This window comes from Embiotoca jacksoni, unplaced genomic scaffold (genome assembly GCF_022577435.1).
Source record: "Embiotoca jacksoni isolate LCO1_2020_lvr unplaced genomic scaffold, fEmbJac1.0.p SCAF_14, whole genome shotgun sequence".
In the NCBI taxonomy this organism is placed as follows: domain Eukaryota; kingdom Metazoa; phylum Chordata; class Actinopteri; family Embiotocidae; genus Embiotoca; species Embiotoca jacksoni.
This window is the reverse complement of record NW_027185274.1, coordinates 6,282,005-6,306,164: the sequence shown is the minus strand read 5'-3', so window position 1 is coordinate 6,306,164 and position 24,160 is coordinate 6,282,005. Positions and strand designations below refer to the sequence as shown.

The window sequence follows — 24,160 nt, the reverse complement described above, 5'->3', positions numbered from 1 at the left end:
CAATAATCAAGTTGTACTATTTAAAATCTGTCGAAAGTGCGGCGAGCTACAGAAAATCATTACGCGATGTCGACACACGGAAGTGACGAAAGGCTTTTAATAATAAAAGCCCTTTTTTATATTTATGTATAAATATAAATCATACATGTATAAAAGTGTATTTTATACATGTTTTTTTATATTTTATATATATACATATATATATAATATAAGAATATATATATATTTTTATATTTTATAAAATTTTATACATACATGTATAAAATCATACATTTATATTTTGTATGAAAATGGATTAATTACACAATTTGAGAGGGTAATATCAGATCAAACAACACCGCGAAATAATCTAGACAACAAAAACGCACAAAGTTTTTAGATTTGAACCATTTCATCTGGAAGCTGATGAATATATTGTAAATGTTTGATCAAGAAATCAATTATTTTGTTCTCTCTGTGCGCCTCCAAATATCTTTAGAGGGTATCGGTCCCTGATCTAATCAGAGGCAGAGTACACTTGCAGAACCGAGATTGTCTCTGTTATATTCAGTTTTCACGTCAATTTATTACAATTGTAATAAATTGTAATAAAACGAAGACTGATACCTCAAAACAAAGACGCAAAATGATTTAAATCTTGACATAAAGTCATTGAAAGCAGTCAGGAAACCTTTGCCTTCCTTTTACAAGCTGAATCCGACTATAAGCTAAAACTTAATTCCCTCTCCAACACACCATAAAGTCACAAATAGTGTTGATTTAGTTATTTTTGGTTTCAAATTTATACCTGACAATATTTAAGTTAAAAAAAAAAGTCCACAATGGACTAATTTGTCACTTAGGCAGGTCTCCGTAAGAGAAAAAAAGATTATGTGTCATGTTACAGAAGTATAAAAAGTTACGCTCATGCATAAGATTAAGTCCAACACAGAATACACCTAGAAATGATGTCTTTATTAATAGGAAGAATAACTCGTTCATTGCACTCCACGACCACATTGCATTAATAGTTTCCTGTGAAATCGGTTTATTAAAGGTGTAGTACGAAAAACATTAAGCAAAAAACGTCATAAAGCGACTGCATTTAGAAACCTCCCCCGAAACAAAACAGAACCATGTGACTGGCAAAATGTTTTAAGTCAACTCTGAAAAAGAATTTTAATACTGAAGGTCGGTAACACAGGACAACGATAAAAAGGTCTTCCCAATATGAGAAATCACAGTATTTTGCACGAAGTACTTTTGTTTACTTGTACTTGGCAAAAAGGTACCAATTTGTGACATATGGCAAGACAATGCAGTTAAATGTAAAAGAAAATAGAAAAGAAAAGTTCAAATTTAAATAAACGCTTTGCTACTGACTGAAGCCGTTCAGACAAATTTGTTCTCGATCACATATTTACACCTATTCACTGGAAAACAACACAAATCCGAAGGGGAAAAAAAAAGAAAAGAAACGCACGGGGAAAAGAATTATGTTTCGTTCATTTGGCTCATATCAACTCACAATACAGTCAAGCATTAAGTGTGTGGATTTACAAAGGAGTGCTGTAGTCCAAAGTCTGAACATGGATTTACTTTGTCCCAGTGAATGTGCTTGGACATCTGCCGACCTGGAATCGTTTCTTGTCCTTACCTTAGCTCAAAAAAACAACTGCATGTCTGAGACTACAGTAAACTTAGTTGACCCCTGAGTTTCTAATGCAAAACTAGTGTATGAAATACCTCATTACAGTGTATCTTAGTGCAAGCCAGCAAAATGCTTGATTAAACAGAGGTATATTAGATAGCACCCAAGCTGACAAGATTCCCCAGAATGGTTTACTCTGCTGGCCAAATAACAACAAGCAGGATGGGAGGATGTGTTTTGCTCTGTATCCTTGTGAAAACCAGCAGTTCAAATGCTTGAATTTGTATTACATCTACAAACGTGTTTTTCATAGAAAATATAAATATCCCTGAATGAAACAGATTCACAGCATTTTCTCTCGAGGACTCCAGTGCTACTACCATAACGTGGCCATCACGTGTCTTTTGAGGTCTCCAGTTACTGTCCCTCTTCGTCCTCCCTCTGAAGCCTTGTACTCGCAGCCGCTGCGTCCTTCATTCGCTGTCGTGATAATTTACCGTCCGCTTCCCTCGGTTGCGGGTGTTCACGCGCGTCTTTCGCTGCGGTTTGCTGTACGACTCGTCGCTGTCCTCGTCCTCTGAGGCGGCGCGGTGGCGGCGCTGCCTTAGCTGGCGGCCGGCGGTCTTTTCACCGACCCCGGACCGCGTGCGGCTTCTCCTCTTTGGACTGCTGTGGGACCCTGAGCTGGCAAGTGACTTTTCAGAGGCTGAAGATGACTTCTTGCTTTCCGAGTCCGAACTGTGTTTGCTGCTGCTGTAGCTCTCCTTTCGCTTGTGTTTTGGCTGCTTTCTGGTTTTCTTCGGCCTCCTCGAACGAGCGGCGTCGTCGTCCTCCTCTTCGCTGGAGTCAGAGTGGGAAGACGTGTCCTTCTCGTTGCTGTTGCCGCCCTCCTGTTTGGATTCCCTTTTGGAGCGCTTCGAGGAGCCCGACCTGCTGGTTTCCTTGTTCTCGGGCACCGGCTCTTTCTCTCCCTCCTCCTGCCCGTCGTCAGAGTCTGAGGTGTAAATGCGTTTTCTCTTGGAAGATGGCTGATTCCTGGTTTCATTGAGATAGCTTCTGTTAGACACTCTTGCATTGTTCCAGTCTTCCTTCGACTCTGCGGTGGTTTTGTTACCATTTCTCTGTCTGCCCTGGTTCACAGAAGCGGAGTCTTCCTCAGAGAGAGAGTTGTCGCTGATGTATTTCTTTTTTGGGAGGGCTCGGAGGCACGGCCGTCTGTTTGATGTGTTCTCTGAATTATCCGACTCCTCGTCTGATGAGCCGGTGGAGCGTTTCCTCCTCGACTTCCTCTTGGGTTTGTACTCTTGCTCTGAGCTCTCTGAAGCAGACGTGTCACCATGGGGCCATTTGCTTTTACTCTGGTTTCTTGTTGACCTCTTTGTCTTTATGTCGTCCTCAGAGTCCTCACTGGAGCGATTGCTCTCTACTTCCTGCTCTTCGTCTTTTCTCAGTCTTTTCTTGCGTGGGCTGGATCTCTTTGGAGAATCGCTGAGTTCATCTGATTCTGCACCATGTAGTTTATTAGTTGAGGCAGATTTTTGTTTGTCTTGGCTTTTTGACGGTGAACTTTTACTTTTTTTCTTGGAGTCACTGTGGATTGCTTCCTCCACATTTCTTCCATTTTGGTGTGGGTGTTTCTGGGAACTGTGGTCTTTGTCGTCTTCGTCTGAGCTTACGTGAGGTTTGTGTCGTGTGGTCCGGCGTTCAGTGTCCTTCGCATCCTCTTCCTCCTCACTTTTAATCCTGCTTTTCCTGGCTGGAGTGGTCGCTGTGCTTCGAGAGGATTTCCGAGACACGGGTTCCCGTTCCTCCTCCTCAGCTTCTCCAGAGCTCTCCTCTGCCGTTTCCTCTTGCTCAGAGTTGCTCTCAGACTTGTCATGTTTTGCACTGTGTCCGTTCACATGGGACAAAGTATCTGCACATGAAGAAGGAAAAAGTCCAACTGATTAGACCGACTGTCACGTCACCACAGTTAAAAAAAACCCACTGCAGACACTAAAATATGAGTGATGAGGACATTTCTCACCATTTCCCTTCGTCTTGGCAGCTTGTCTCGGTGTCCTCCGTTTGAAGGACTTTGAGTCTCCGTTCTGTTTGTTCTGGGAGGAGGATGAAGCATCGCTGTCATTGCCATCCTCCTCATCCTTTGATTCAACACCTGATTCCTTTGTATTCTCAGATGCTACAAAATAGAAAAAGGGCAGAAATTAGTAAAAAAAAAAAAAAAAAATTATGTAAGATGGCTTAAAAATCAAAGTGCAACAACAATGTATCCGTATTTCCATACTGTGACTTTGAAAAGCGTTAGCTTACCCCTTGCTGACAACTCTCCATCTGAATCTGAGCTGCTCTGGATCACCGCAGTGCGTTTGCCGCTCCTTGCTGTGTGATGCAGGCGGCTGCTGCTCCTTGTTGGCTTCTTCTCCTCTTCTTCTTCCTCCTCCTCCTCCTCGTACTCTTCGTCCAATGCTTCGAGGAGCTTGATCTTATTCACAGCTGCCCTTGCGGTCTTTCTCTTGAGTGACCTGCGGACTATGACTTCATCCTGGTCGGAGGCCTGAGACGTGGCTCGGTCAGAGTCCCGGTGGTGACGTCTCTCCCTGCGAGACGACCTGCTGCCGTGACCGTTCACTTCCGGTCGGCCCTCTGAAAAACAAACCATCCAGATGGTGGTCACACATATTGACTAGTGGGTTGTTTGGTCTGATGGGTTTGAGGCTGAAGACACTCAGTCCCGTTTACCTGTCCGTTTCCTGTCTCCAGCAGCACTGTTTCTGGTCAGCCGTGTACTCCTGCTGCTTTTAGTCCTGCTGGGGTAGCGACAATCTGAAGACTGAGAAGACACCTCTCCATCTTCACCTTCACTGTCAAATTCCTCTTCTTCCTCGTCTTCACTGTCGCTCTCAGCAACTAGCAACAACAATAGATTTCCAGGGACATTTCTTTTAACACACAACTTAAGAAGGTCGCAGTATCGTGTTTATGGGTTTTTCTCCTGACCTTTTCTCCTCTTCTTGGCACGGTTGCTTCTTGTAACTCTTGCTTTCTGTCTGTGTTGGTGGTGTCTTGATGAACCTGGACGTTTCTCCTCCTCAGACTCACTCAGTTCACTCTCACTGTCAGATTCTGAAATATATAAAGCTATTTACAGCTTACAATAAAAGCATTAGATGTCATCAAGAGTCAGTAGGGTATGAGATGGAGGCGAGCATGGGATGTTGAGGTCCAGTCAGAAAACACTTGTTTTCATTGTGCAGTGAAAGATGTACATTTAGTCGACTGTCTAGACTTTAGTGGGGAGTTCATTCCACCAGTGGGGTGCCGGGACCGAGAAGATCGGTTTACCGCAACACAATTCAATGAGTTTTAGAAGTGTTGACGCTTCACTTGTCTATAACTGAAGTACAGTAGCAGACATTACAAGTTATTGTGTCAGGAACAGTTAAAACTCGAGTTGTAACTGTACATCTTCATACATCAACTTTGAGTTTCAGACAATTCCAACAATTGTTCTGACATCTTCACCGTGAATGTGAAATGACACAGCTGTTTAAAAAAAAAAACCTGACCTAACTTCTATAAAAGAACCCGCTGAGAGTCACAGCATCTTCGTACCTGGTGTTGATGAAGCACCCTTGGAGCCGGATTCGTCCTCTGAGGAGCTGTGACCTGAGCTGCTGCTTCGACTCCTCCTGGCCCTCTCAGGAACGGACACTTTGGCTGAGGTAGATTTGGTCACCGACGCTGACTCCACTTTTTCCTGAGTTTTAACTGCAGCCCTCTTATGACTTGAGAACAGGGGACACAAACTTTTTATCAGATTGGTTAACATGTAAATGTGCCATCAAATGACCCAGAAACTGACACATTAACGCCTCAAAAGTTTCAAATAAAGTATTTTTGCCCTGTGTTAACTAGTTTGGCAGGGAGAAAGAAACAAGTCGCAACACAAAAGTACATAAACCAGATTGTAATGCACCGACTTTGAAGTACAATGGATGCTAAATGATAAATATTGAGCAGATAAGCTGAGGACGGGTGGAACTGAAACAGACCTTGATGTGGTGGTGGGCTGATCCGGCTGCTGCATTTTCTTGCGAAACCTCTGACTGCGGCGGAGCCTGTCACTGCTTTTGACAGCTGTTTTGTACTCAGATATGACTGTTCGGATGTGCTCCTCGAAGAAGGCAGAGAGCCGCAAGGTCATGCTGTAAATCTACAACAGAGCAACAAAAAAAGAACAGAAAATGTGGAGCAGATGAGCTAAAATATAAAGTATGAAGTAAAAACCATTAATAACTTAGCACTTTGATCTAAAATTTGAATCCAGATGTGGTTTCAATCGATTAACATTCCTCCGCAGACTTTAATTACCCCGTACCTTTGAGCGTTTGTTGGGTGTGTAGGCTTTAGCATTGGCAAATATCAGCCGGGTGTCTTTGCACAGCTCTACAGGGTTGTCATAGTGGTCTTCCTCCAGGGTCTTTTTCACTGTGCCAAAGTCCATTGGTGTATCAATGATGTTATGATAGTCCTGGAGACACACACACACACACACACACACACACACACACACACACACGATTTAGACCTCCAAAATGACTGAAGCACACATCTCGCAATGATGTTTGTTCCCTCACAACTTACTGGATAGTTCTGAGGATCCACTGGATGCTTGAACGGCTCTGAGTCCTCACACTCAAATATGTAGTTCAGCAGATTCTTGCACTGTTCCTTCCAGGCATCTCTATCTGGCACCACCTCTACAGAGCGCTGCAATGATCAAGGAGACAGAGAAAATCATGCAACATCAAAACAATCATATGCGTCAGAGTGACGGCACTGGTGAACTAATACAGTTAAAAAATATTGATGATGACACTTTATTTCTTCATGCGTATCCTTGGATGTCCCCTACTTTATATATCTATTTACCTGACGCAGTCTGTGTCCTGAAGACGTTCCAGGTGCTTCCGCGTCTTCTTCCTGGAGGCAGTAGTCAAATATGAATTACTTAAATGTGATCATTAACCAAACGACTATTACATCTTCACATGATGTGATCCCAGATAACTGCCAAAAAAAAATGGAAAACTACCTTCCCAATAATCAATTAAAACTGCTTACAGGCAATTTAGGTTTTCTTGATTTCTTCTGTCACTCATTATTTGCACATACACTACTGTGCAAAAGTTTTAGACACTTTAGATGTTCAGTTTCCTTTTCATAATACCATACAGTTTATTTCTTACATCCTCTTTTTACATGTATTGCCAACGTGTGCACAGTACTGTATTTTGTAGTCAAACGTATGTCGTATTTTAACAGCAGCACATGAGAAATCAACAAACATCATACTAAATAACAAAAGCTAGTTAATCTATCCAGACTGACCTCATCATCATCGTCCATGTCTTCCACAGCACTGTAAATCTCCATGATATCTGTGCAGCTTGGATTACTGGGAAAGTGAGACAATGTGAGACAATTGAAAGAGACTGCACTTGTCATCATGTTATCTTCATGAGAGTGTTTGTTAGAAAAACGACCAGTAACACGTACTTGACAAATTTCTGGAGGACATTTGTGATCATTTTTGCAGAGTGGGCAATCTTGCTTCTTGGCTCATTGAAAGTGCGGGCGTTATGTGCAATATACCTGGCATCCCAAATTAATGCTGAGAGGCGCCTGTGGACCACCAGAGGTGAGTAAATACACTGTCTTCAAAATCTGTACAAAACATCAGCTGAGGATATTTCATGGACGGATATCGGTCAACAGTGCGGATTCTCAGGGGGGTGAAGAAAGAAGGAAAGGCTGGAGGGACTGACCTGTAGAATCTGTTCACGAGTCGCAGCCTGATGGTGCCCAGATCTGTGGGATAGGCAATCACAGTGCAGTAGGTGGGATACTGGATCAAGTCCACGGGACCAGAGAACGGAGCTGCAATCTCTGTGGCACAAACATACAGGAAGGTCAGAACCCCTTCAGAGTAAAAGGAACCTACAGGTGCCCTGATTTGAGGAAAAGACAGAAAATCTGACTCGACACGTGAAGGAGGGAATATGCGAGTTAAGGTGAAAAAAAGGTGAGTTAAAGTGTCTTCATGCATACGCACCGACAGTGATGAGCTGGTCGATGCCAGTGATGATGCGTTCACACTCCTCATCCCTGCTCCTCTCCCCCCACTCCCCTGGCAGAGGCTTGTACATCAGCTCCCTCATCTCATCTGCTGTCACAGGGATACCTCCTCCTTCTGTCTCTGGCTGCTGGGCTGTGCAGCAGAAACAGACTTTCTCAATATGCCATGAAACCCATTCCCCATACTTGGTAAACAGACTGCAGTACAGTGCGTCATGTGACAGCAGCAGAAAGCTAGCAAGAAGTCTTTATTACCATCATCTTGAATAGGTTCCACATCCCAAGGACTCAGTTTCTCAGTTTCCCCATTGTCCCATCTGGTCAAAACAATAAAGAAAGAATGTTTTCACAGTCAACTATCATGCTTGCAGTACATGAAGTGCTAGCTTTTATTTTTTTTTAGTTAGTTAGTTACGCATTGTGAAACTACCGGTATAATTTTTAACGCGACGCACACAAATAAGGAAAAACTTGGCAAAAGAATGTCTACAATGTTAAGAATACCATTAATCTAGTAGTCTAGTTAGATTAAAAAAAAAAATGCAGCTAGTATAGTATATAGTACAGTAGCTTGACAATGTAACGATTCTCTGACCACTCTGCAGTCTGCACTGTTTTCACGTGACCTTTTAATATGGGCTGAACTCACTTGGAACCTCCACAAATGTGATACCAAACAAAGAACCAGATTTTATCCATAACTTTAAATAAAATAATTAAAAAAAACAGAAAAATGCAAAGTGGAGTTGAGCAGAGCAGGTACCCTGCAATTGAAAAGGGAAAATAGACATGACACTGTCATGTGACTATTAATAGCCACTAGGGGACAGCAAGACACGGACTGGCTGATAATTCTGCATGCTATAGAAATTAATCTCAATATACTCCACAATAAATTTGTTACATCGTTGAATCCCAAAATGTCAGCTAGAAGTTTCACTTCCCTCATTGCTGTATCAGAAGGTGCACAGTTTCCAAGCTTTACTTTATACAGTGAAGGGCAAAAAAAAAAAGGGCAAGAGCAGTTTGTGTTGAAAACCAGGTAATACTTGTATTGGTGGTACTGTCACCATCACAGTATCCCAGGAACTACTTTATCCTGACAATATGTGTTTTCTCACGTGACTTTGAAGCACTGGAAGAGGCTGTCTGGGTATTCCGGCTGGTAGGGCTCCTGACAGACGATGGTCCCAAACCACCAGGCGTCATCTATCACCGAGCGAAACCTGTCGTCTGCAACAAAGAAAACATTATCAAGTTCAGCCAATGGAGGAAAAATGCCTGGCACCTGTTTGTACGAGTGACTGCACTGCTGAATCTTTTGAAAGAATCTTTTCAAAACATCTAAAATGAGAAACGGCAATGAAGAAAAAAAAAAAAGGACCGTTCAAACTAGGATAATGCTTCACAAACAATACTTCTTGGTCTGTGTGAAATGTTATTAAAATCAGATTTATCCTTTTTTAACCGTTTGAACAGATATACAGAGGACCTTTTTTTTTAACAAGGACTATTGGGTTTTCTTACTTGGTTGCCAGTTTCTACGGAGCGCCTCGTCATAACTTTGCCTCAGCACCAGGAAATCAATCACATCTGGCATGTCATGATACCTGTAGGTAAAATCAGTTACTTTGATGGGAAACTACAACTTACATTCAAGACTTTGTCTTTGTCAATCTACTGCTGGATCATCGTAATAAATAAACAGTAAAGTAGGAGAAAACTAGTAAACAGGACAATCAAAATTATGAACACAGAACTTTGGATACAAATTTTAAGCAAATTTTTGAATCATATATGTGAAATACATTAAATTCAAACAAGACTCGGGGGAAAAGCCACCTTGATGTCAGGTTGTTGATGAGATAAGAAAAGCAGCAACATTTAATATGTTTCTCAGGAGAGGTATCTGGAGTGACTGAGCAGCTTACTTGACAGAAAACGACTTGTCTGTGATTTTGCCGGTGCCGTGGTCAATAAGAGTCAGCTTCAGACAGCAAAGTGTTGGAGGGCAGACTTCATATTTGATTCCAGTGATCTTTACAAACTCTTGGTCCTACAAAACACACAGCAGGATTTACATAAAATGTGTAGCTCCAGGATTTACAATAAAAAATATGACTCAGATTTTTAGTAAAGACTTTGTAGAAGAGGTACAACTTTTTAAACTTGAGAGTTATGTGTATTCTTTAAAACCCATCGAGTGGGAACATTTCTCTATCTTCTTATTTACCCGCAGCTCCATTTTCCTCCAGGGCTGTTTTTCTAAGTTGATGGGGTAGAGTTCACTCCGGTTCACAGCCTCAACGTAGGCCTCGTGTCCCTGCCGGAAGTATATCACCTGACAGACACAACGAATTCTAAGATTAGGAAAGTCAGCCAATCTGAAGAGAGTCATTGATATCGATGTGCCTTTAAGACACAGACAGTTCTTAGTGGAGCTCCAGAGAGAAGCTGAAGAGAGATGTAAAACTATATTGAGATTGTTTTTAGTACTTAAAACTAAAAAACATTTTTATGGATATCAAGACTTTGAATTAAACATGGAAAAAGCGTAAAATATGGGACCTTTAATATTTTTTTTTATAAATACTGTCATTTGTTGTACACCCCAGTGCTCTGTGGGGAAGACATGAAAACATATCCAAGCCAAGTTCATGATCCTGTAAAGAGCCTCTCTAACGTTACATACCTCGTCACCCATTTGTGGAACAAAAGGAGACTTCCTGGGAATGACATCAGTGATCCACAGTGACGGTCTGAACTCATTGGACACTTCCCTGTTAATGGATGGTCTGGCCTTTGGACGCTGTTTGAAGCACCAAGATGTAAAACGTTATACGAGTATGTATGAACAAGTTTTTAAATATCGGTCATTAGATTTCTTCAGTGACAGTATATAAAGTAGTGTGTCTGAGCAATAAACAACTCACCTTGGGCGCCTTGTTCTTTGCTTTCTTGGCTTTCTCTTTGCTTTTCTTCCCAGGTTTTTCCTCCTCGTCACTTTGCTGCTTTTCCTCCTCATCCTCATTCTCTTCCTCCTCCTCTTCGGAGCTGCTGAGTTTGCGCCTCACGCGTTTCCGTGAGGACAAGGGGGTGGAGGGCTGCAGGTTTATACCAGCGTCTGCCGTCCAGTCGGAGTACTCACTGGATGTATGGCTGTCCAATCAAAAGTAGTTATGATTTATATTTTGGGCTGCGACGAGCTAAAAAGCTAACTTGTTTTAACCTGATTGGAGAACCCGATGGATTACAACCTTAGTTTTTTAACATGAAAGTCATCACCTTTGTGATAACTTTGGCCTCTAAAGAAGTTCAATTATAGTCTAAGAATGACTCCGTGTGACCCTCGTCTACAGCTTCATACCTTGAGCTGTCACTGTTCCACTCTTCCTCATCATTGGAAGAATCCAGGTCACTGCCGTCCAATTCATTGTCCTGGAGAGATTTAAAAAAAACAAACAACAACAAAAACCAATCAAATTCCTTAAAATGAATTAGATGTCAGACTCTTATAAATGACTCTTTTACTGAGTCACGGGAGAGTGGAGACGGTGATACCTCCGAGTGTGCGTCTGAACTTGCTGTCTCCTCTCCCTCTTCACATGACAAGTCAATGAGGTCCAGCGTATCACTGCGGCCATGTGCTCGCTTTGTAGTAGAAGGCTCATCGTCTGAATCATCCTGTGAGGGGAAGATGGAACTGAGTCAACACCTGAGCAAAAAACTGCACTGAAATGGTTGTAAAGAGGAAAAAAAAAAAAAAAGATGAATCTCTGATAGTGAATAAATGAATAAATATACAATTTACCATATATATGTTTTGTATTTTGAGCCTGTGTGTTATTAAATCGCACAATTTGTTTTATGATGGTTCTGCAGCATTCACTTTGCAGAGTGCTTCAGGTTTAGTACATACTGTCAGATCAAAGCATTAAACCACATACACAAACCATTTTTCAAACTGACTTCCCCAGCTGAGGAAGAAGAAACCTACTCGACAGCTGCTATAGATAATGCGTCTCTTCTTCGCATTGTACAGAACAACCTCCTCGTCTCCTTTGGCTAGTCGAATGTCCTCCTGCTCCCTAAAAAAAGAATTTCCATAAGGTTTAAAAATGTATGAGGAACTGTATCGACACACACACACACACACACACACACAGAACACATCTTGAATATTCAGATTGTAAAGGTAATATTGTACCCGTAGCAGCTCGGTGCCAGTTCTGGTACCACCACCCTGCGCCTCCAGGCCTGCAGGTCTCTCTCGGTGGCCATCTGGCTGCGAGGAGCATTCTGGTGCATCTGCCGAACACCCTCCACTTGTCCGCTGCGGCGCAGACCAACATTCGGGGGTGACTGCACATCTGCTCGTTCATTCACAGACACTGCAGAGAAGGAAAAAAAAAAAAAAACACTAAAAACATTCACCCTAAATAAATACATGTTGAGGGGTATTTTTCGAAAATCACACAGATAGCTTCCAACAGCTCACCAGATCAATATGTCAACAAAAATAATCCAATGCAACACTGGTGGTGTATTGATACCTCTGCGAGGTGTGCTCGGTGCTGGTGCCGGCGCTGGGCCGTGCGCCTCAGCTGGCCCTTCTGGTCCTGCTCCAGAACCCGGCGCTGCTTCTGTGCCGGGCTGGTTCTGCTGGTCCTGTTGCTGCTGAAGCTGTCGGATGGCCTCGTCCAGAAGGTTGCTGCGTCTGACTGCGGCCTCCTCGTGTTCTGAAGTCTGCTGGCTGATCACCTGCTCCACCACCTCACCGTCACCTGAAGATGTGCCAGAGGGATGCAGGACGTGAGTGGGTTTGTCAAGGTTTCGAAAATGATCAAGTTTGGCATTTAAGCAGCAAACATATGGTTCAGGTAGTCTTGATGGCTGATGAAACAGTGAAAATGGATTTGTGATTTATATATCAAACAGCATATTTTCCTCAATTAATTTCACTAATTATGGTCAAATTACAGTCTTACTGGTGGCTACATATCCCAGCTGAGGAACCAGGTGTTCAGCAGCAATGTTCTCCCGCCCTGGTACAAGACGTTGGTACCTAAAAATCAAGTACAAATTAATTAAGATTTATTTTAAAGAAAACACACTGCTAAAATGGCTGTTACTAATATTAAGTAAAAGCAACACTGACATTGCTTTAAATTACAATTCATGAAAATTATGAATATGACTGCAAAGCAAAAGAAAACCAACCGAATGAAGATGAAAATCAATGAATTTGACAGTATTACTCAGCTTTGTTTTTCACACTGACTTTAGGCATCAACAAACTTGGACTTAATCTGAACCACAGGCAATGCCTCTAGACTGTACTGCTGCTGTAAAAGTATAAAAAGGTGAGTTCTACCTCGGTGGATGTGGGTTTCCATCCACGTCTACCAAGAACGGTGGGGGCATGAGATGGGGGGCCTGTTGTGTCTGTTCATCCAGCACAAAGCCATTGGAGTCTCGGATCAGAGGTCTGTAGTCTGTGTGGAAGAACACCTGGTCTGGAAGCTGTGAGGAGAAGCAGTGATTTAGGAAACAACTTCACTCCGCTGCCGTGTTATATTAATGTGATGTGACACAATCACTTATTCCATTTCCATACAATACAGTGAGCTTACAAAATGCTACATTTCAAGCGACAACATACTCTCAATCTGCAAAATGCTACTGTAATTCTTGCCTTGTCATAGGGCTTGGAGCTGCCGAAGCCAAAGATGAGCAGATGGCCATGGGAGTCTGTGCAGGCAAAACGCTGGCCATCAGGAGTGAATTTGCAGTCGAAAACAGCTCCGTGACCCTGGCCTTCAATCTGGATGAGAAACGCCAAATCACCGCAGGTAAAGAAACTCATTAACAAGAAAACAACTCAGCACAAATGCAGAATTTTAACAATAGCATAAATGTTTTAATACTTGTTTGCAATGTGTCTCTTGGCACGTTTTTTCCCCCTTTCAGACCCTGATAGCCCTCAAAGTAAATGTCTTAAAAATCACATTTTGTTTCTTTCTTTGATCCACTTTGTGCAGGGAGTACAAAAAAAAAGATGAAAGGTGAAAAGAAAACCCTAGAAACAGTAAAGCAGAAGACGCAGGAGATATGAGTGACAGTTATGCGATAAAAGATAACTGAAAGCATGATGTGTGACGCTACAAGTGAAATCCTTGAGCCACACAGACAAATAATGCAGTAAAATAAGTCTGTTTTAGTGTTATTTTCTGCACATTGCCGTTTATCATGTCTCTAAATTAGTGTACACCATTAAAGCCGTGCTGTGTGTCTGCGTACCATGTTGAAGTAGTGCTGTGTGTTTGTCCCTTGCAGAAGATCCCATATGAACACATTCCCATCGTGGCCGGCAGACAGGATGATCCTCGGGTCAAAAGGGTGCGGTTCAAGGACAAACACCTCAGCCTCATGGCCCTGCAAGTATTTTTTTTTTTTTAAATGGTTTAAAATGAGGTTTAAAAATCACAAAAAAATTGTTTTAATGAGGGTGAATTACATTCAGTGAGATCATCTATGCCAAATATTTTCAGAGAGAAACAGAACATTGTGCACAATTACTTTAAGGATATGCAGCAGCTGTCCTGTGTAGGAGTTCCACACTTTGAGGAGATGGTTGTTAACAGCCGTGATGACTGTATTGTCATGGCGATCCCACGCTACCATGGTGACTTTGGGTTTGAAGTAGCTTTCCTCCTGATTTATTGGTTCAGCACTGAGAAGAAAAGAAACGGTAAATTAGAAAATACACACAATAAATGTTGCACCTCTAAAAATATAAATCAATGTAATGAAGAATACATGAATTAGAGAAATCCCCTTTTAACTTCACGCAACATAAAATTTTATATGTAAATATGTACTGAAAATTTCCGTTTACAACTTCTGACAGATGAGCCAGTTTTAGAAACTACTCGTGATGTTCCTTTATAGTTTTTCCTTAATAAGGGCGGCTCAAACTCTGACATTAATACTTTAGTCATGTACATTATTGGCACCGTGAATTTTGTTCGTACAAATTTCATACGAACTAAACAGTGGAAAAAGATATGAATGTTTGGAAGCAGGACTAGTTTATCACTGAAAAAAAAACTTTCCACAGGAATGCTCAGCTGGAAAGCTATAATAACACCAAATCTGTTATTAATCAGTCTGTGCAAAGTTTGCTTAACGAGCAGATTAATACAGATCCATATGGAGATGTCTAACCTTTCCCTTTTGTTACTCCCCTGGAACAAATAGCTCCATGTAGCCAATTTCAAAGGTTGATGGACAACAGTGTAATTATTAGAAAAACACGGTATTTTCAATGATCATATATATGAAAACAAAGGTTGCATATATATATATATATATATATATATATATATATATATATATATATATATATATATATATATATATGTAATGATATCTTACTGAAGATTCTGTCAATCCTGAGCTGAAGGGATGCAACATTTTCACAAAACGTTACTGACTGTTTAACAAGCAGATGACGGAGCCAAGGCTTCTACAATCTGACAACTGAACAAACAATACATTTGGGCAAATGGATTCCTCAGCTGACATCAGCACCCGGTTTACTTGGACATGCTGCGACAGCTCTTCGAAGAGGCTCAGACAGCAAATGGGTGCTTTATATTCAGCAACTCAGATACTTTTTAGTGCATATTCTGCTGCTTATTCAGTGTATATCCCCATCACACTGTGCAATCACCGAGCACAAATCAAAAGGCATGTGCTCCAAGATAAGCCCATTTTAATCCACACAGCTTTACAACATCGGAGCTAGTCCTTACCCTTGAAGAGTGGCGGACATGTTGAGCAAGATGCACCTCCACTGCTGCCGCTGATGGAGCTTCCAGATCCGTGCGGTTCCATCTCGACTTCCACTCACAAACCTGAGACAGGACAGTGACAAGCACACGCCACCATCACTTTATACACCGTTACATTTATTTTAGTGTTAACACGTGATACACGCATGGTGCAATATTAAATAAATTTGTATGCATTTGTTGATCATACCTTTCACCTGAGTGGCAGAATTGGATGCTGTCAACTTTGTCCTGCAAGGAGAGTAGATAAATGGAGAATAATCATAAGCACAAACATTATATGTTAAAAACTAGATATGTAGCTCACAGGTTATGTCAGTATGGTCTTCGTATATGCAACACGGTATTCATAAAGTTCCCCTCTGGTAAGGGTTCTCACCGTGTGCTCGTGGAGCTCTGATATCTTTTCTGGACTTCCGCTTCCCAAGTAATATATTCTGATGACATCATCAGTACTTCCTGTTGCTAAGAACATCCCACCTGGGAAAAAAAAAAGATTTTAAAAGTTAGCTTCAAGTGTTAAAACCCAAACTTCACAGAGCCTTACATGTATGACTACTGTATGCTCATAAAACACTGAAAATGAGTGATTACCTGGACTGAAAGAGGAGCACACGGTCTGAACCCCTGGCCTGGGACGCTCTGTAAACTTGTGTGGCCGATCGCTTGAAGGAGAGCAGAGAAAATGTTCGGGATTTTATACAAAACAGGACAAGTGACTGAATTTCACTGACAGGAACCGGGTCAAATAAGAGCCGACTGTGTACCCATCATCACTGAGAAACATCTTGTGTTGGCAAGATTTACACACTCAACCTCGTTTACCTACATGTGCCAACTTGCAACGAGGGGTTTTATGCACTGTAATACCTGTTATAATCTTTATTTCTGGTATTTACTTAATAGCATCCTTCAACAGGACTCTCAATAATGTTTAATCGAATGTAACCAGCCTTTCAACTTAAACATGACAGATGTGATTACAGCTCGGTCACATGGCGGTTTAACCCTCTTTTGTCAGATAAAGTTTATCCATATTGGCATATCACATAACTCTCTTAATAACTATTCAGTTCAAGTCGCTTAATATTTCAATAATTTTATTGTTTTATACTTTTCCCTGTCAATTTATTATACAACTGCATTGCTTTCTAGTTCAGTTCACTGAAGCGAGCAATCTTCTATACAAGTAAAAGGTGCAATAACAGCAACACGGCAGCCGCTGTTGGGATAGAAAAACACTTTCAACCCTGTTTGGCTTGTTTTCCAGTTTGACCTCAGGCCTACTGCTGATACGTATTAGAAGAGACGTTTTCAACTCCATTTACACAGCAGCTTCAACTGAGCATATTTGTCAGTTTAACTGTGCAGATATTCATATTTTGAAACAAACCTTAATTGAGGCATTGTCAGGTTTTTGTTCATTTACGAGAGGTTTTAATAATTACATTGAAACAGACTGTATTCATAGCAAACCAAAATGTTCAATTGCATGTAATAGATTATTGGAATATTCCTGAATACCACAATTTCAAACACATACTGTTGTTAGACAAACAGCACTCACCTAAAGTTGATGTTGTTAACGTCCCACTGCCAGAAGCAGACAGTAGCATCAGTTCCAGTAGACAGCATGTAACGTTTGGAGCCCTTGGCAAATGGTGAAAACTGAAAACATAACACATTCACAGCTCAGACACCTGAAGCAAGTTTGTAGAGAGTTGACTATTAATATCCCCCCCTAAATGTCCCAGTCAGACCAAAATCCTGGTCCTGAGCCAACATTCAAAAGAACAGGGTTAAAATGTACTTTCTGGTGGACACTACAAAGCACAAAGTCATGAAAATAACAATGATTGAAAGACTGACTGGACGAGAAACACTTTTTACTTGCTTCAGGACAACGGTCCATCTTTAACATTTGGCCACAGTAAAATGGAAAACAAACGACAGATAAAAGACAACAACGGTAACAGTCAGCATGTCTTCATCCACTCAGCTTCATGTGTATTTTGCAACAGTGTTACTACACCTGGCTAAGGGGTGAGTGGTCGTTGTGATAAAGAGAGGATGCAGTGAAGGCTGAGGGGACACATTTTTAAAATACAACAACACCGAGAACTGCTGTTGTATTTCAGGCAGGCTATGCACAATAAAAAAAAAAAAAAATGGTTTGGTACCAATAGCAAAAGGGCCGTCATATATGGAGAGAAGAAAGGGATGCAAATGTATCAAACTTACGATGCTCTTAAGTATTTACCCTTTTCGGCCCATTTAAGAATATTTGCTTAGCACAAGTTGACAACTGATTTGTGTTAAGTCTCGCCATTTATTTTCTTTCTTTGACTTATACTTTACAGATATGAATAAAATACCCGAGTAATAGTTACATCCTAGGAAGTTAAGTGCAAGGAACACAATAAAAACATGCAGAGGATATAGACATGATCACAGACAGGAAGGGGTTTGGCCACAGACTGAACCTCAAAATGAAATCCGAGCCACATAGGCTGAAAATGAATCTTGCAGCAGTAATATATCTACAATTGCATAATTTTAGGGGGTGGAACATACACAATTCAGTTAAGGAGAGAAAACTAAAGAAATGCATGAAATAAGATTTATTCTGGAGAAAGTCAACATTCAGCAATAGATCTTTTTAAGGCACCCAAATTGTGGCATGTTATCAAATAGAAAATACTATAATCACATTAATGCTCATTTTAGGAGGCTGACTTGTATGTTCTTGAGCATTAAACAAATTTAAACAAATGCCCATTGACAAGTGCAACCAATTTACACTTAAACTACATGAACTACTGAAGCCAGTGGTGAAATTTCAGCTTTAGAAACACTCAAACTTTGACTCTGTCAACACTGAGGCCACAGCCAAGTATTTTTAATAAACATTATTGCAATAGTCACTGGACAGAACTGAAGTGGGCTTTGAGTTTATGTGAGGTTCTGGCTGTGCAGGAAGGCCGGTTAAAACGTGAAGGCTGGGGTAAGATATTATGCAACATAAAAAAAAAAAAAATGCAATTGACACCTGCCGACCTATCAAGGTTAACCCTGGTGGTATTCTGCAGCTGGTGGGCAACAACTGATGTACCACCAAACATTTCAGGTAAACCTCATGCTCTAAAGCAGGGGTGTCAAACATACGGCCGGATCCGGCCCGCCAGGGGGTCCAGCTCGGCCCGCCAGATGACTTTGCTAAGTGTGAAAATTACAGAAAGACATAAATTGCATTTCTATGAGAATATGGAGGTTTATGAGTACAAACGTTTTTTTTTTTGTTTTTTTTGTTTTTTTAATCGATCCAGTAATTGCTTCAAAAACAGCGTAAATGCGACGTCTGCTCCGGAGGAAGAAGCGCTCGGTGCCACAGGCGGCCGCGCTCGCTGCTCGCTTTGTGACGCGTTTGATGTCAAACGCGTCACAAAGCGAGGGAATCTGCAGAGGAGAGCCGGGGCAGATAAATAATGGGCTGATGTCTGAGTTTTTGGTCTTTATGTTTCTAGTTTATTGTAGAAAGACCTTAAAATAGGGTTTATCATCCAAAAACCTTCACCAATGATTTAAACAAAGAAAAATATTGTCGTTATGTATGCGTTATTATGCTATGATTTTACTGGTCTGGCCCACTTGAGATCAAAGTGGGCAGTATGTGGCCCCTTAACTAAAATGAGTTTGACACCCCTGCTCTAAAGTTTCTGTTCCAGGAGGCGAGTACACACACACAAATAGACAATGCGGACCGTAACTGTTTGGACCACAGGATGTACCGAATCAAAGAAATCTCTTCCTGAACTAAAAGGTACCGTTACACCCCCATGTTCAGAGTAAGAGGATGACACCGCTCTCATTCATAGGACGATGAGTACGTTTTGTATAGTATGGTATAGAAAACAGGAACTACTCTACACTGGAAATAATGGCAGAATATAATGACAGTGATTCTTTACCTGAAGGGAGGTAATGGATCCACTATGACCCTGCAGCACAGCCACGGGGGCACAGGTACGAAGGCACCACACACGGATGGTCTTGTCACAGCTTCCTGCAGCAATTAGTGAGTTCTCATAGTTGACCGCCAAGTCTGTGATCTCTGCGGAGTGTCCTCGCAATGTTGAATGAAGCCTTCCATCAAACGAAGACCAAATCTTCACCAAACAGTCATCTGAGCCCTGAAAAACAAACAATATTTTCTGCTTTACTATAAATGATTAAGAGGCCAAGTCTGGGGCACAAAGATGGGACCGTAGCCACGTACTTGGGTGACATGAACAACTGTGATTAAAACCTATCAAACATTAAGAATTAAGCTGAGGGTCCAATTAATGAAGAATCTGCGCAGTATTAGAATTTTGTGTTAATATTTAAAATGTAAACAACTGTGATTACAGCACATTAAATAGTGGTTTATTTTTTGAGTAGGGGGGCATGTTGACAAGTTCCATCTTACTGTGAAGATCCTGAGACCAGTGCGATCAAAAGCAATACAGTACACTGCAGACAGATGCCCGAGGATCCGCCTATGCAGACGCATGTGCTCATAGTTGCTGACAGGACTGATGGAGCTGAAGCGCTGCACTCCTGTCAGCTCTCTCCCTCGATGTACCTTCACTGTTGGTGAAATGATGCAAACCATCAGAAAACGGTGATAAAATTACAGAGCTGGAACAACACTTGGATCTACACAAGCACAGTGGGCGTAAGCTATTCCCTCCAATGTGGGCAGGAGTGGAGGGGCATTATCACCACAGGATGAAATGAAATCAAGGAAAATACAAGAGGCTATCATTCTTGGGCTTAACCAAGTATGTAAATATCTTGTCTTCCAATAAACCCTATGCCTTTAAATGCAACACCAAATTAAAGTTCAGTTTTCCTCTAACTAGCAATCTATTTTACTTTTTATACTAATCATGTCAGTGACACACATTTGATGTAAACAGCATGAAATTAAAAAGCCATCCCTCACTAAAATCTGATCTGTAAAAAATAACAGCTGCTTTTAAATCTGCTGCATCTGGTTTGTATCTGTTGCGATGGGAAACGACCAAATATCACAGAAACAAGAACACTGTCCATAACGGGTTTCATTACTATAAGTTCTCATGGCCTCCAGCTGAAGTCATTTTTAACCATTTAAATGAGGCTGATTTTTAGTTCATGCCTTATAAAAAGGTTGCTTACTAAATGGTTAAATAACTTCAAAAGCAATTTTTAAATGAACTAAATATCATAAAGACCTCTGTGTGTAACTTTCCCTGAGGAACGCCAAGGTTCAAATAGAAAACACTAACAAACAGGCGTAACAAGAATCTTAATAGCAGTGTGAAGGAGATGGATGATCAGAATAACAAACATATTAATAACAACTAAGATTGCATCGTAACTGGCTGCATTAAGGCAAACAAGTATAGCAGGGCACCAAAAAGATCTTTGTTGACCATCAGCCAATAACAGAAATAAACTGTGAATTACAGTCAAATGAACACACTACCCAGTTATTCAATGACTTGTCAGGACACACGGTAAATTAATTTTTAGTGAAGACAGACAAATAGCACAGCAAGTACATGCTACAATTCCCAGCACATCCTTTCGTCCATTACATTTTTTTAACCACACAAAATATAAGATGATTAAGTAAAGTCAGACCTACCAAGGTGGGGAGGTTTCTTGCAGTTCAAAGGCCTCTCCGGTGGTCTGCCCCGGTGAAGGGCTGCATATGATGAAGCTTTACACCGCACATTGTCGCAGTCTGAAAATCAAAACAAAAATTTCACAGAATGATTCAGCTGATTACCAGTTGGACAAGAGAAAGAGATAGTACGAGTTCTGACAGCTGCACAAACCAAAAAACAACCCAAACCTTTATATTATGTAAAGTTTATGTGAATCTATTTTAGAGGAATGCCTAATATGCACTGCATGATGCATTTATGCCAAAAGAAATAATTCAGGGCGCCTTGAAGGCTGTGTACCTTTTGCAGTCCTAAGCATTGACTGCTTTCCAGACCCCAGAAGAGAGTGGACACCTGGGACACATGATGGCAACTCTCTGTCAAGAAGTGGTCCAATCTGCTTACATATCTGTAGCAAATGGTCTGGTGCGATATGTCTGTTGGCTGCAACCTGGCAACAGAGTAGTGACATGACACTAAATACTGACCACTGGTCAATTAATGGACAGTCAATGAATTAACAACAGTTCTGATCATTATTTATTATCATTTTATCAATGTTAACGATAGATAGATAGATAGATAGATAGATAGATAGATAGATAGATAGATAGATAGATAGATAGATACTGCCGTTTGTTCACAATGTCTGAGTATTATTGTTTCATGTGCTTCTCAACTCGTATCGCAAGAGGCGTGGCTTCTTATGCAAAATGTTATTTTCTATGGACCAATCGCAGCGCAGGTCACATGCAAAATAACGCAGAGATAGCTCATCTCGGCCTCTGATTGGCCAGTTGAGCCGTCTCGACAAGTCGAGAAGCCGAACTCCCCACCCTATCTGCAGTACAACAGTCGTGGCTAAATAATATTAAAACTCCCCGAGCAAATATCGGGTTTTTTTCCCCCCAGCACCACACAACACTTCACTCTGAACATTTTAGCCAGTCGGAGCCCGTTGTGACCTTGTAAATCATCCCAACTCCAGGATTTCCAACAGTAGTTCAGACTGAAAGAGAACAAAGACCGTAAACAAGCACGGAGCGTGGACACACGGTCCCCCCCTGTCACAGGACAACAACAACAACGGCCGACAATGAACTTAACAGCAGATATTAAAGTTTAATCTCACCACATCTTCATATGTTCTCGGGTGCTCGTTTCCGAGCCAGTCCAACCTCCCGGGTAAGAGCTGCCGGGGGGGAAAAAAAAAAAAAAAAAAAAAAGAGTTTGGTAAAGCGGAGTAACCACAGAAATACCAGGCAGTAAAAAAAACAAACAAACAAACAACAACAACCGGGTGATGTCAAAAGAGTGAGCCGAGCGAGGGGCATCGAAAGTCGGCTGAGTGAAACAAGTTTGACGCCAAGACTCAAGTCAACACCGTCGGATAGCAGCTAGTTAGCAGTTAACAAGCCGAGACAGCGGGGACACACACCTGGTAGTCCTCTAGTTCACTCGCCAGAACCTGCGGAAGAATACACAACAAACAACAAACAAAAACAAAAAACAAAAAACAAAAAAGAAAGGCGTTTCAGATTAGCGTCTCTATTAACTCTTATTATCAGAACTAGCTAGTCAAACTGTGTTTTTTTGGGGGAAATACAACACAAGTGTGCCCCGGTCGGAAGCACCGCCAGCTCACCTCAGCCGCTCTCCGACACGGACCCGTCGTAAGGAAACGAGAAATCAAGTAATACAGCTCTGAAATTAAACAGTGAGTTCACGTTAGCGGTCAGAAAGCAAGCCGGGCGGAATCAATCAAGCGCGAGCGATATCCCCGTAAACGAAGCGATCAACCCGGGTTCACTTCTGCGGCTTACCCGTCTCAAGGAGCGAAATGTTCCGACTTTTGGCCATTGAGTCGGCCGTGATTTTTTTTGTTTTTTTGGAGAGGTGGAACAAATTTTTTTAGGCTAACTTTGTGGCTTACGGAGAACAGGATATATTTATTTAATTTTCAGTTGCACGGCTCTGACCCCCTCCACGGTTGCTCCCGCTTTCTATTCAGCCTGTTCGCAGTCGCCATTGGGAGGATGAGGCCTCAGCGATACGACTTACTTCCGCCACAGCGGAGCAACACAGGAACAAGGGGGTGGGGAGGAGCGCTCAACAAAAGGCTGAAGTCTGCCTTAGCTCGCTGGCTAGCACTATTTACCGTGCGTGAGCGTAACTTCGAGTAATAATTACGATTTCCAAACCCGCGAGGAAACGATCATTAATTATTTCATTTAAAAAAAAATATATATATATTACACACAAATGCAGTAATCACCCGTCCGCCACCCCCCTTTTTTTTTTTTTTTTTTTTTTTTTTTGCTTGACCAAGGTCGTGAGTTCTGTACATGACGTCATTGATAATAGATCCCAGTTTGCTTTATCAGTCTTCTCGATTGATCATTTTGCTCCCAGTATTGTAAAATTATCAAATCGGTATTCTTGGAAGGTAAGAAGCCCTGTTATATCGCCATATGGTCTGTTGCGTAAATGAAACTAAATATATAAATGATAAGTGTTGTTTGTAAACAGTACAGGGTTTTGTTTATTGTATTTACATTGTGTTGAAAATTATATTTACATTCATATTTACTGGAGACTTTTCATTTCTATTAAGTCTCCTTCTTATTGGTGCATGTTTGAAAATTTGGGAATTTTCACCAATAATATCAGCTGGTTATTACACAATCACTTTTAGCTGTTTTGTAGAAAAGCCCTGTGTCAAAATCTGGTTCAGTTAATCACTTTAGTTGATACTGTTCTTACATAGTATTTTTTTTTTCTCCTAAATTAAGTATGTCAAACAAACAAAGAGAAAACTTGTGACCATGTTGTATTCT

At 41.3% G+C, this 24,160-nt stretch overlaps 1 protein-coding gene across 1 annotated transcript; it reads right to left on the bottom strand.

The window, feature by feature from the left end:
* Positions 1–935: 935 nt before the first annotated feature.
* Positions 936–23,522, bottom strand: brwd1 (bromodomain and WD repeat domain containing 1). Its single transcript, XM_069147646.1, has 44 exons — positions 23,147–23,522; positions 22,969–23,027; positions 22,762–22,791; positions 22,456–22,515; positions 21,624–21,774; positions 21,302–21,400; positions 20,096–20,256; positions 19,596–19,817; positions 17,195–17,295; positions 16,222–16,292; positions 16,007–16,107; positions 15,818–15,858; positions 15,589–15,690; positions 14,351–14,504; positions 14,072–14,206; positions 13,467–13,595; positions 13,146–13,294; positions 12,760–12,836; positions 12,325–12,555; positions 11,979–12,162; positions 11,769–11,859; positions 11,333–11,455; positions 11,139–11,209; positions 10,705–10,930; positions 10,464–10,580; positions 10,005–10,112; positions 9,703–9,827; positions 9,299–9,381; positions 8,893–9,004; positions 8,027–8,088; positions 7,749–7,904; positions 7,462–7,582; positions 7,193–7,318; positions 7,025–7,091; positions 6,566–6,616; positions 6,278–6,403; positions 6,012–6,164; positions 5,686–5,846; positions 5,246–5,418; positions 4,631–4,756; positions 4,373–4,540; positions 3,944–4,276; positions 3,657–3,812; positions 936–3,545 (listed from the first exon to the last, which is right to left on the bottom strand). Exons 1-44 carry the CDS (start codon positions 23,181–23,183, stop codon positions 2,104–2,106), a joined length of 6,771 nt encoding a protein of 2,256 aa, XP_069003747.1. The 5' UTR covers positions 23,184–23,522; the 3' UTR covers positions 936–2,103.
* Positions 23,523–24,160: the final 638 nt, after the last annotated feature.

Bases quoted from the DNA above. Each gene is read 5' to 3' on its own strand.
- brwd1 (XM_069147646.1), bottom strand. From the start codon at position 23,183: ATGGCCAAAAGTCGGAACATTTCGCTCCTTGAGACGG. The intron at 19,818-20,095 runs GTAAGATGGAAC...TTTGTTTTTCAG, and splicing joins CTGGTCTCAGGATCTTCACA to GGCTCAGATGACTGTTTGGT. The intron at 14,207-14,350 runs GTAATTGTGCAC...AAATACTTGCAG, and splicing joins AGCTGCTGCATATCCTTAAA to GGCCATGAGGCTGAGGTGTT.